The 13,352-nt window shown below is 30.1% G+C and overlaps 1 protein-coding gene across 4 annotated transcripts in view; it reads right to left on the minus strand.

Annotated features, from left to right (window-relative positions):
* The window catches only part of LOC129961908 (potassium voltage-gated channel subfamily H member 8-like), a 437,717-nt gene that overhangs the window by 35,010 nt on the left and 389,355 nt on the right, over positions 1–13,352 (minus strand). For all 4 annotated transcript variants that reach the window (XM_056075539.1, XM_056075537.1, XM_056075538.1 and 1 more), the window contains exons 7-9: positions 9,792–9,928; positions 6,595–6,838; positions 4,373–4,533 (exon numbers count right to left, since the gene is read on the minus strand). In XM_056075539.1, coding sequence (XP_055931514.1) covers positions 4,373–4,533; positions 6,595–6,838; positions 9,792–9,928 — 542 coding nt within the window. The remainder of the gene's footprint in view (positions 1–4,372; positions 4,534–6,594; positions 6,839–9,791; positions 9,929–13,352) is intronic.

Genomic DNA, 13,352 nt, shown 5'->3' on the forward strand with positions numbered 1-13,352 from the left:
GTAAGCTATAAAATATTTTATGAATTGGGACTTTTTTTAAATTTTCTTTCTACTCATAAAACATTTAGGGTACTAAGTGAAGAAAGATATATTCCTATTAAATTAGATACATTTGATTAAACAGTAAGACAATTTTTTTATTTTTAAATAATAAGCATACTTTTGAGGAAGGCAATATTTTTATGCTTATTTTTTAATGTTCAATATCATAGACTTCATTGCATCTTGTTTAGATTCAAAAAGTAAAAATGATATATTGTAAATCAAACCAGACTGTGACAATGTTTAAAAGATTTTTTTGTTAAAGAAAGGAACAATTAATTATCATCAAATATTAAAATTTATAAATTCCTCGAAAACAGTTTTTATATTCTTCATTACATTTAACTTCAGGCAGTAGGTTTGTGATAAAATTGATTTTTTTATTAAGTAAATTGTTTATTGAAACACGATAAAGCCATTAACAGCACCACCCAATCATAAAATACGGAGTTACTGCTTTTATATTGGAAATATAAAGTCAATAATTGGAAAATGTCTATTGCATAGGTGTGGATAATAATCTATTTACAAAAAAGGATACGTCATGGTGATTATACCAAGAATTGATCTCAAAACGCGTATTTGTTTGGTTGACATTTCAAAAATTTATGTTCAGACGAGTAGATTATGTCCTTCGAATAAAAGGGAAATAATACGTCAAAATACGTCCAAAATTCGTCCTGAATTCATTAATTTCTGTCAGAATCGTTTTCGCCCCTACTTGCTGGAGATATTGAGAGTCCCATTATTAGGTGCAGGTTTATTACAAATCACTTAGATGTACAGTCAACGTTCTTTGCACATATGATATCAATGGATAAACCATGACTTTCGCGCAATGATATGAATAATGGACAGGATACTCATTATAATGCTCCCCCAATACTGCGTAACTTACTATAATGCATTGATGACTGTCAGTAGTATCACCTCCTATTGTGGGATCTCTGACGCTGGGATTTCAGCCTATACCTGGTTTCCATTCTTCTAGAAGTGCATTTTGGCAATAAAAAGATTAAATGATGTTTCTTCTGTGCTTCCTGACGGCACCGATATGAAATTCACAATTACTTAATGAAGGACGTTTTATACGTTCTGCTCTTAAAACTAATTTCAAAAGGTTTCGTTAAATCTATAATGCTGTACATCTCTTCAATTGACAGACTGAAGATAGTGAAACCATCTCTTTTATTCATTTAATTATTTTTTAACATTTTGTCTGTGAAAAAAATTCGAATGAAAATATCAGGCTTCGATAAATGAATTAAGAATTATTTTTCATATATTTTTTCATGCGCATTTTAAGCATTTTTTCATATTTAAAAGAAAATGAACTTGCAATAACTACACATTTATATGGCAAAGTCCTCAATAATTTTGTCTTATCAATGAGTATATGTTTCCACGATCAAAGATAATGCACGTTATTCCTTCATAATAAAATTTCGATTAATTTGAACTTTTAGATACTGTACCATTTTGCAATTATTATATTTTATATAAAATAATTGCAAAGTAAAATAGGAATTAAATTGCAAAAAAAGATATCATGATTATCCATTTGAAAAGATGATACAATAATTTGAAATAGTTCTCAATAAATTTTCAAATTTTCCTGCATAGGCATTTATCAGGTACGTCTGAGATATTACTTTGTTTTCAATCTAGAATAAGGCAACCATTATTCAAATATTTTTTATAGATGTTATATTCATTTGAAGTCTGTCCTATACGGGGTTTGCAAATCAATATCAAAATGAAATCACAAAAAAGTATCAAAATTACCCTCACAAAAATGCGCCATTTTAGTTATATATTAGAATTTAAACAATTCATACAAATGGACATTTACGCGTTATTTCTACATTTCTTTAATATGAACTCATCGGAACTAAATGCATAATTTTACTCTTATCACTTGGTTCATTGGTACTCTTATCACATCATTCAAGGTGATTCTTGATAAAAAAAAAAATCGGTAAACTTGGTTAAATTAATGTTAGTGTTTTCAGTCCACAAATAAGCCACTTTTAGATGAAGTTCTCAGTTTCGAGGCCAATCAGAGGCCGAGAAAAACATTTGTGTGACATTTTTAATCTATAACGCTTCAGATAACATAAGTGATAACATTTTTGTGACGATTTATAGGCCAATCAAAACACTCATATCTTTATTGCAGTCGGCCCTTAAAGCTGTAATCTTCTGTTTCCTAGACCAAGATAACCACACTGCCCACTACAGTCTCATGCTAATCTATGGATCTATATATCATATATTCACATAATGCTCATCTTTGCAGGAATTCGATCTTGAAACCGTAAATTTCTGGTACCTAAAAGGAAACATTACTATAGGATCATCACAGACACAGACAAATGAAAAGAACGCATATCTTGTCTCCTTGAGTTTTGAAAGTATAGAAAGCATTAACCCTATTGTAAAAGCTTATCCTTTATATTTAAGTTGAGAAAAAATGCTGCTTCGAGAAACAGAATAGTGTTTTCCTCCTTATTCTTATAATATAACTTAAATGAATTGAAAATAATGTATTTCAAAACAGCGTATCCAGTATGGTTCTAAAAGGAACCATAAAGAAAAGAAAATGTCGTTAAGATACACATTATCCATTTCTTTGGATATTTTAGAAAAAAAATGTGGTTTCGAATCTACTAGAAACTTCGCTTCTCCTTTGTAGGATTCTAATTTTTTTGAAAGAGCTTGATATTTAATTCTCTGCCTTTTGTCCTCTTACTTTAAGTAAAGAAAATATATTTCCAGTAGATTAAGGAATGATGCTGTTTACATTTTTCTGAGGTACTTGCAATGTGTTCTGACTGGAATTCATGCTAGAATATTTTTTTTATAAAAGCTTTGACCTTTGCATTAAAAATGTGATTGCAAAATATTATATTATTATAAATATTATTTAGATTATTTTATTAGAAAAATCAAAATATTATTAGAAAGTGAAAGAATGTCATATTTATAATTGATATTTAACTATGTATAATAGTCATAACTAAACGAAACTACTTTTGTAGAATTAGAAAAAAATAATAATATTGTTCTTTTGGTTTAACTGATTACTCTACTTGTTCAGCCTTTTCTCCCATTTATGTAGACTAAACGCAACAGCAAAAATGTTTCCAGATGACATTCTTGCTCGAATAGGCGTAATAGAATTGATGTTTAAAAATAAAATTAATAAAATACTTTTATGTTCCTTTATTCTAACGATTTGATTGGTATATACGTAAAGGAAAAGAAGGTGACTTTTATGCGTAATGAAAATTATTTCAGTAATCTGAATATTGAAATGAAAAACAAAAATGTTTGGAATTCTTTATGGTGAAATTTTATTATTTAAATCACTTACTATTGTCAATATTATTTTCTAAACTTCCACCAAATCGCATGATTTCATCGACTTTTTATTCAAAATTCTTAATTAGGAATTTGCCTTGTTAAAAAATTGAAGTTCATTGTATTAAGATATAGATGTTATATTTAATTGTGGCACAAGTTCTAGGTTTTTAAAGTGTTAGAGGTAGGCATGCATTTTCAATTCTATAAATGATCTGAATGATGTAAATGATTTCATATTATACTGTTACAATCAAAGAATCTACATTTATGAAAATACGTCTTGCTATGACCTACTATAAACACATTTTTATACAATCTATTTTCATATTTAGTAAAACGTACTTGATATAAAAACATTTTAAACAAAAAATATCGTGCATCTGCTACCGCTACGGATCGAGTTATGCAACTTAGTGTTTCATTAATTAATTCAATCAAGATGAAGACCAATCAATGGTTGTTTTGTAGAGGAATATTACATTAATTTGCAGATTTTTTTCTCGAGAGGAAGTTGATATGGTCAGAAACAGTAATAAGCAGTGTTTCACAGCTATATTGCACCTGTTGCTAAATTATGAAATTTTTTCTTGTTTAAAATGTTAATATATTAAGAATATCTAACTAATTATAAATAACAATAAATAAATAGAACCAGGATTTACCTTATACCCATAGGGCTGATTTCCATAATAGCATGTTATTTCATAAAATAATAAATTCCTCATGTCAAAAGTTATAATAATACTTAAGGGGGTTTAAAGTGTATTATAATACTTAAGGGGTTTTAACTTTACAAAAAGGTATTTGTTGTTTATTGTAGAATAATTATTTATTTGAGGAAATAACATATTTTCTATAAAAATATTCAGCATTAAATAAAGTGAATATGAATCTGAAAAATTCTACTGAGTGTACAGGCAACCAGCGTGCAAGAGATAAATGAGCCTAAATCTCTCTTACTCACCCTACTGTACAGGTTACAAGCATAAAGGAGATCAAAAGGTAAGGCAGCAAGGAGATCAACAATAAACCATCCTCTCAGATAATTTCTGGCAATGGAACATGGATTGGCTACCACTTCACCTTTCTTGTTTACATACGTGGTACGAAAATTGAGGACAATATCTGAAAAACAGGTACAAAAGTGAAAATTAATATTAAAAAAATGATACAGGATCTTAATAGTACAATACTCTATATGTATATTTCTTGAATATTTGATGAAGAGACTTTCCTTAGTCAGCGCAACCCTGACTTTAGTTCCGTCTTTGGCTCAGAATTGATAGCCATTGACATGGCTCTGGGCTTTTCTTTAGATCACCAATTAATCGGTGAGATTTGGCTTCTAGTTGATAGTCGTAGCGTCATACAGTACTTAGAAAACTGGAGGAATATTGTAGACCAGAGAGGCATCCGTGTTTTTGAAAAATTAAAATTGATGTCCAAGTCCTCCGCTATACATTTTCAATGGATACCATCTCATGTAAACCTTAAATATAATGACATTGCCGATAGTCTGGCTAAGAAGGGTTCATTCCTGACTCTGAATTCTGCTGAGCCCTTAACTTTCCAGGATATGCATTCCAGAAGTAAGGCCCTTGTCAACTCATCTTGGAAACTACCACCTTCCCATCCTTGGTACCTTGGCTCTGGCCCTGGTGGTGCTCTGAGCTTTGGCGGTGCTAGACAAGACCAGACGGCTCTGTCTAGATTTAAATCTGGCCACCTCAAGACTCTTCGGTTCTCCGGTGGGAACAAGATCTTCCCCATCTGCACAAAGTGCAATTCAAGCGAGGCCACTGCTGAGCATTTGCTTCGCTGTATTGGCTTTTCCCGGGAGAACCTGCTTCATAGCCCCAATAATGTCCTTGATGGTTTGAAGGCGAATGGTCTCATGGACCTGATCTGATTCCGATCAGGGGATTAGAAAGAAGAAGAAGAAGAAGAAGATATGTATATTTCACATAATTATTAATTTTTATCATACATTTTTTATAGAAAATCTAATGCAGTCAGTTCTAGTACAACTCAGCAATCTAGTTTACAGTGTTACTTCGATAACACGGAGCGAACTTAGCGGCAACAGTTCATGAATCTTTTATTTAATTGGATTTATTTCATGCATGTGAAGATGGAATCTTGTAATGGAATTTTAACACTCTTCCTGAATACCATTGGAGATATTCCTCCCGTGAAATACAAATGTAGTCAAGTATCTTTTGGAATACTCGTCTACATTTGAAAAAAAAAATAATCTACTCTAAATCTTACAGCTAAATCAAGCTTCAACCTTAGGTGCTCCAAGGGCACTTGAATAAAAATATATATTTTACATTTTTTATTCAGTGTCTTTGAGTCAATATGAAATTAGAAGCAGCTTTAGTGGATGTTATAAAGATTGAAATAAATATGAATTTGTTGAAAGATTGTGTCACCTATAAAATTGTTGCAAGGATACATATTATTAACAGACTGAACGCGAGGCATTCGCAGTTTGCATTAAAATGTTAAAGGAACCCTAGGAGACCATAGACTAAAATTTCAATGATGCATATAGAATTATCAAGAGTGTCTAAAAAAAGATAAAATAATATAAAAAAATAACATTAAGAAATCTAATTTTTTTAATGTTGGTATTATGCTTAGTAATATGTTCGTTCATCGGACAATTGGTTGAGAGAAAATTTCATCTTAATTACTTTTCTAGAAGTTTACCAGGTGAAGTTAAAATTTGAATGCCGAAACCGTTAGTCAAATGATTAGATAAATTTGGTGATATAAATATCAATACAGCTGTTCAGTTATTCAGTTTTCCTTGAAAATTTGTTTCTCTTAATTTTTGATGAGCAAATATGTTTTGTCAAGTACTCCTTTCAGTAATTTTAATTCCAAGTACTCGTTTTGATTATGTATTTCTTGAAGAGATGCTCAAATAAACTGATTTTTAATAAAATATAATTAATTTTTTTTCTTTCAATCAAAATGTACATATTAATACACTTATCGAACAGTTTCCTTCTAAAGATTAAACTAGAATTAATTGAAAATGTTCACACGTCATTAAATTTTGTATTTTTTTTAAATGTAAGATTAATTTAAACAATAAAATAACATTTAACCTTTCTTTACATTCATAAATTAAATATTTTCATTTTTGAGGGATCGTTATCAGAAACGTATACACACCAATGATAAAAATAGACTCCATAATCACATCTGTGATGATTGTCTTATTGAACAAAGGAGTCTCGCCGCCGGTATCCCGGAAAGTGGCGCTGTACGGCACGACTATCGCAACGTAGAAGGTCCCTATGAGAATCAACCAATCCCAGCAGGTTTTGAACAATCCATAATGAGACAAGATGAAACGAGATTTTTCAATAGCAGCGGCTTTGTACTCGGGCATCACGGCAGGTCGGTGAAGGAGATTCTGCAAGAGAGAAAGAAAAAGCGGCAAATGCAATTAACATTAATGTAAAGCAGCAAGTGTGCGTCGTACTCTTTCCTTTTCACTCGTAATTTGCAAGAAACAATAAGAAACGCTCCCTTTAGAAACAGCGTTGATTTGCCTAAAGTGCGCAGTATGTCAACTTCATTCAATCAGCTTCCTAAAGAAGAATTGACATGCTCTTCTGTGTTTATTTGTGTAGGTTTTGTGGTGGTGTTTTGGGGATACTTGAAGACTAATCTAATAAAATTTGGAACAAACTGACTTCTTTTTGGTATTGGCATTAAATGAGTCACGTTGTCGAGAGAATGTCTGAAATCATTTTTTTTCTTTTGTTTGGAATCTTTCCCCTTTTATGCTATATTTTTAGTACAAAACTTTTTTTACAAATCATTTAATATTAAATCATTAAATATCATTTGTTATTCATTTTAGTAAATGATGATTATTTTGAAATCGAATCTATAAGGAGCGCAAATTTTGAAGTCACTAGCCCTCGAACTTTTTAAATTGCCACTTAGATCCAACGTTTACAATCTACTCCGAATACAATCTGAGACATAAAAATTGAAGCATTAAAGGAAAGAAAAACTATTTGCAACAAAAAAAGTTAAATGTGATGAAAATACATAGAAAAAGGAAATTATCAACATTTTAAAACAATTGAGAAATATATTTCAGACTTTAATTGCTAAACAATTTTAAAAGTCAATAAAGCGGCTATCTATTTCTGATTTGAATGCCATATTTTTCATTCGGTTGGGCGCAGATCAAGAGAGTTACCAGATGGTTGTCTATCTAATTATATTGCTAAATTGTCTATAGCTATCAGAAAACTGCAATCAGATATCACATAAGATCTATGGGAAAAAGTTAGATAGCTAGTGCTAAGAAAAGTAAACTTGAGTAAGAATCAGAACAAATCATAGAGGATAGGTTTTTTTTTATTGAAACGTAAACATAGTTTGGAGTAAGAAAATCGGCAATATACTATATTAAAATTTTAATTCCTTTATTATTGTGCTGTAAATGCTTCTTTAATGACTTGTAATGGATCTGGGAATGGAAAGAAATAACACTCCAAACATATTGCTCTTTTTGGGCCTATATGGCATTCAATAGTCCAGGAAACTGCTTACGATATTCTGGAAGTATTCAGATATGTAGACTCGGATCATTAAAACACAACTAGAAACGGGACTCTTCAAGAACTATTTATCCTCTGTTAACGCAGTCCCAAGTTAATTGATTCTGGCACGACTGCAATCAAAATATATGGTGTATAGGATTGGGAACTAATCGAACAAAGGGTCGGCGATTGTGAGGACTCCATGTTGTAGTCGATTGCCAATAGTCTAGTCGGTAAATTGTGCCTGAATCATTCTAATATGGCTGATATTGATAAATTTAGCGTTTTGGTAGCTTGTTCGAGAACCACTATGTCTTCCTTGTGTCCTAGATTGAAAACTACCATTCTGAGATGCAATTTGCCATTGTTCACCCACAATTGAAAACTACCATTCTGAGATGCAATTTGCCATTGTTCACCCACAATTGACAACAACGTTTAATAATCAAAGCAATAGCATTGATCCAATGCAATTGTCGAGCCTATTTTTCAATATATCCATTCAACTTGTATGAAACAATGGCATGATTGCTTTAAAACTCTGACACATAATCCCCATGTTCACGAATTCAACTGTAATTCAGGCATTGTTGTGATCAAAATAGGATATTTCCTATCAGTAAATTTATCCCTTAATTCAAATACTGCTTTTTACATACATCTGCAGTTCAAATGAATCGAAATGTAGTATATTTATTCTAATCACTAAGTTTTAATTATTTTCATGCTTTATTTATAGATATTTGCACATGGAATTTCATTGCAATAGAATTATTTTTTCTGAGCACGCTGATTTTGATAGTTTTTAAAATGTGCTTCTGAAACGTATAACTGTATTTACCTTTATTATTATAATAACAAAGTGCATCGCTACTATGATAGCTAAAAGTACAACTGCTAGTCTAATGAAATCAAGGGAATTAATAGAAAATATACCTTACTAGAGAACTAAAGTTTTTCTATACATTTGCGAATATGAACATCAAAATATTATAAAAAATACTCTTCCAGTCAAAATGAGTTTAGAGTTTAACTATATATTTATAGGCGTGTGAAGAGTTAATGAAAACTAAATAATTAAGATTTTATATATATATGACAATTTTTTCATAGAATAAAATGACTTTATCCCGTGACATATTATTCCTTTTATTCCATGGTTATAAAACTTCTGAGTTTATTTTTATTGGTAACAATTTTTACTGAGACTTGACATCGTCATTATTAAGATATTAACGGAAACTAGAAAAATTTTCAAAGTAAAAAAATGAAAGAAATAATGTTTTAAAAGTATCTGAAAAGGTTAAGTCAGGACTATGTAATTGATGTGGCAACACATCCCAAATAATCATCAATAATATTTCGAAAAAGTCGAAAATATGTGTGAAAACGGTATCGCTAATGAGCACAATATATTCCACCTACTTTTCTTTTTAGCAACATCGTTCCGTAGCTATTGAATGCTTATATCTAAATTGTTATTATGACTGCCAGAAAAAGCTTTAAAGAAGATTTCTTTGGATACCAAACCGGTAACCTTTTGTTAATGAGAACCATCTTCGAATGTTATTTGCACTCGTTCAGATTGCTTTGTCAATGATATCATAGTAACACACAATATTTTCTTTTAATAAGGATATGTATAAAATATCTGAATGACGATTCTGAACCTCGTAGTATACTTCATATTGTCAACTTGAGTTGACATTGGTTATAGTGTATTAAATATTTAACGGAATGCAAATATCAAAATATAGTAGATGTTCTCATTATATGAATAGCATTAACAATTTTTTTAATACTTACATTATTAAGCTTGAGTTTTGATTTTATTTTATCTTGCTTGTAGTGCCCTGATAACTGATACAGCACGGCTCTGCTCCGTCTTCGTTGGTAATGATTACTCGGTAGACAACCCTCTACATCTAGATGGTTCTCTATCTCTGAAAGTGAACCACAGGTAGTAAAAACGTATTTCACATTTAATGTACAAGTTAAATATGCACAAGCAAATTTTTCATCTGACTGAATACATTATATATGTACAGAGATTTTGACAATCCATACAAGTTTTGATTTCCTTTAGTCAGAAAAATACATTATTGGAATTATGCCTATTTGCAAACAAATTCTCTCTGGGCTAGACTGTTGAAATTTAGCATATCATCTTTTCAGTAAAATTCTATACTTCAATCAAATCTTGAACAACAGCCAATCAGTGAACGTTTATTTGTCTGGCTGCCTGAAAATACGAGAACACGATAGTTAAAAAACAAAAAGAACTAGATAAATGCACTTCGATGCATAGATTGATCGCCTAAAGTGTAGATATTATTTAATTTGCATCTAAATACGTCACATATATGTTAGGATTGACCATACGTAGGTCTATAATTTCACAAGCATGTTGTTGTATATTCCCAGGAACAGCAGAGCTATACCAAGCCCATGAAATTGCGCAATCTGAAGAAGTCAAAAACTAAAAACTGCATGACTGATTCACAGATGAGGGAAAAAAGACATCTTTTATTTCCTAAGACTGGAGCACCAAAGGTCGAAGTCAGACTTAGCTCCAATACCTGTAGAACTTAGATGGGCATAACGGAATGACCTTCAGGCCTAAAGTAGCCCTACCAAGAGTTAAATTCCCGCCCTACTTCACCTAGTCCTCCCATTGGCACCCCCTCGCCACAATGAGGGAGTCTTCAGGACTTGACGGGGGATCACAAGCATGTTAGCGAGATAGGTCAAAAGGGCAATGACTTAAATATACGAAATTGAATGACATTTTAAGCCTACATTTGTAGTTTTGTGTCAGATTTTGGTTTCAGTTTCTTTGAAATTAGAAGAGCAAACTACATATTCGTTTTGTAATACTTGTGTATTAACTGCATTCTGGAAATTAATAACAAATATCGAAGGCCAATAAGCACTGATCAAAACATTGGTTGTCAATGGCATGCGGTTAATAATAAACAAATATAATTATTAGAGAATATACGTGAAAATTTCGGAAAGTTCGGGACCAGCTTCCCTAATTATTATTTTTACAAGAAATATATAAGAAGAAAATAATTTAATCGCTATTCGACCTCCAAATTCTCACGTATTTTCCCGTTTTTGATTTTCCGATTTATTTCGTTCCCGATTTGATTGAAAAGAGAACTTTAGCAATTAAATTCGCATGCCACTCTGAAAATACAACTTCAAACTGGATAGCGATTGATGAATAAAATTTGGAATGTGGCCTTTAAAGGAAAATGTAGATTCATACCGAATTCAGAATTAAAAATTTTATCAACGGAAGATCATGTCTGTAATGATATCCACACGCAAACTAAGCACTTTGTGTTTAGCTCCGTTTCAAAGTGAAGAGAACCGAGAAATCATTTTGAATATTTTTCCTTTACCAGAAAGAATCCAAAACAGAAACAAGTGGAATTTTAGCATAAAAACAAGATAATAAATTGAAGTTTTCTAGCTAATGGCTTTTGTTCATGAAAGGATAGATAGACGGGCAGTATTGTAAAAGTGGATATTTTGGACTAAAAATGAAAACTGAGTAGAATCATAAAGTTGGAATTTTTATTAAATCTTTTTTATTATAAATATTTTATATAGTTATATATTGTACGATTTATAAATAATTGCTACATCTATATTTTAAAAAAATGTGAGAAAATTTTCTAAATAATGCATATCTATTAAAACAAATTCTTTTTCGTCTTTATTTAGAAGTTGACAGAGATATCAAAGTATGCTTTCAATTAAATTTCAGAACAGATTTTCAAAATTATTTTAGGGTAATATATCAGTGAATTAATTTCAAGATATTTTCAAATGCCACTAGTAACCACTTGAATATAATGTGAGGCAATAAATTTTAAAAGATCAAAGTCAACCGCATTTTCAGTATCAAAATATTAATTCTCTGTACTTCGCAAAGTAAATGAACCAATACCAAAAATCAACATAAGAACAGTATTGGAACCTTTGATGTGATGTAATGTAATGATGCAATTCCTTTTGATAAATATTCAATTTGAAACATTTCTGTACAGTACTATCTTTTTAGAAATAGAGATTTTATAAGATTTTTGTGAGTTATTTTCGAAAAAATCCTAATTTAATTATCTAAAAAATATTTTAAAAAAATTACAGATATTAAAGTATTATAAATGATTAATTTCAGAAAAATCCATATTCTTAGAGCGGCAGTCATATAACTTTTTACACACAAGATTTTTTTTTTGTTATAATTTTCTAATGTGAAAAAAAATTTAAATTTACATCTGAACTTTTTTTATGGAAATTAATGATATATATTCATAAAAATGAAATTTTATTTTGCCTCTTATTATAAAAGAAATAAATTTTAGAAAGGCTAGTCCTATTAATATGATTCTTCTCTTAATCGGCTTAGTGGCTAAGTTTCATAAGTTAAGCTCAAAAAAATAATTTTTTTAGTCAAGTAATTTAATGAGCCTTCCAAGATTATATTTTCTGTGTGATGCTTAAATAGTAATGATATAAACATAATATAATAAAATTTCATTAGAATTTACTTTTCTTCTTCAAACTTAAGCTATGTTTCACTATTTTAAAAATTTTATTAAGGCGATTTTGGAAATATCATTAAAGTGATTAAACGTTATAATAAAAATATATAATGAACATTAGTTTTTTAAAATTTAATTTTATTAAAAAGTAATTCATTACAACCGGGAAGATCGGCCTCTTCAAAATTATACTACATAAATCAGAATCAAAATTATGCCAACATTAAAGCATAGTTCATTTAAATATAAATGTGTACGAAATGGAGCATTGAGCATCAAAGAATAAAGTGTTTTAAATTTATATCAATCAATTATATACTTAAATGAAACTTTTACAAAATGATGAAATAAAAATTTACTGTCTTATAAATATTTGATATTAGTTTATAATTCCAATTATAATAAAAAATACTATTGATAAGAATTAATGCAGCGAGTAAGTTTATATCAGTATAAACAATTTCGAGATGTCAAAACTTATATATATATATATATATTAATTAACAAATTTTAAGTGTAATGCAACCACGTCCAATAATTATTCTTAATTGGTAATATTAAATTAGACTAAAATTTCGATTTTGCAAGGGGAGGGCACGAGGTTGAAAATTCAGTTCGGATGAGATTTATTATAATGGTAGTATATATTTAGAATGTTCACTCACGAAAATATTAAAGTGCAATAACCAATCAATTTCGAAAAAATGTCACTGAAACTTTCTGAATAGCTTATATGCTAATAATGTGTCGTCGTTGCCGAGGCCCGAATAGTGTAGTGGTTAGGGTATTGGCGTAGCATTAAGGAGAC

This window comes from Argiope bruennichi, chromosome 2 (genome assembly GCF_947563725.1).
Source record: "Argiope bruennichi chromosome 2, qqArgBrue1.1, whole genome shotgun sequence".
NCBI lineage: Eukaryota > Metazoa > Arthropoda > Arachnida > Araneae > Araneidae > Argiope > Argiope bruennichi.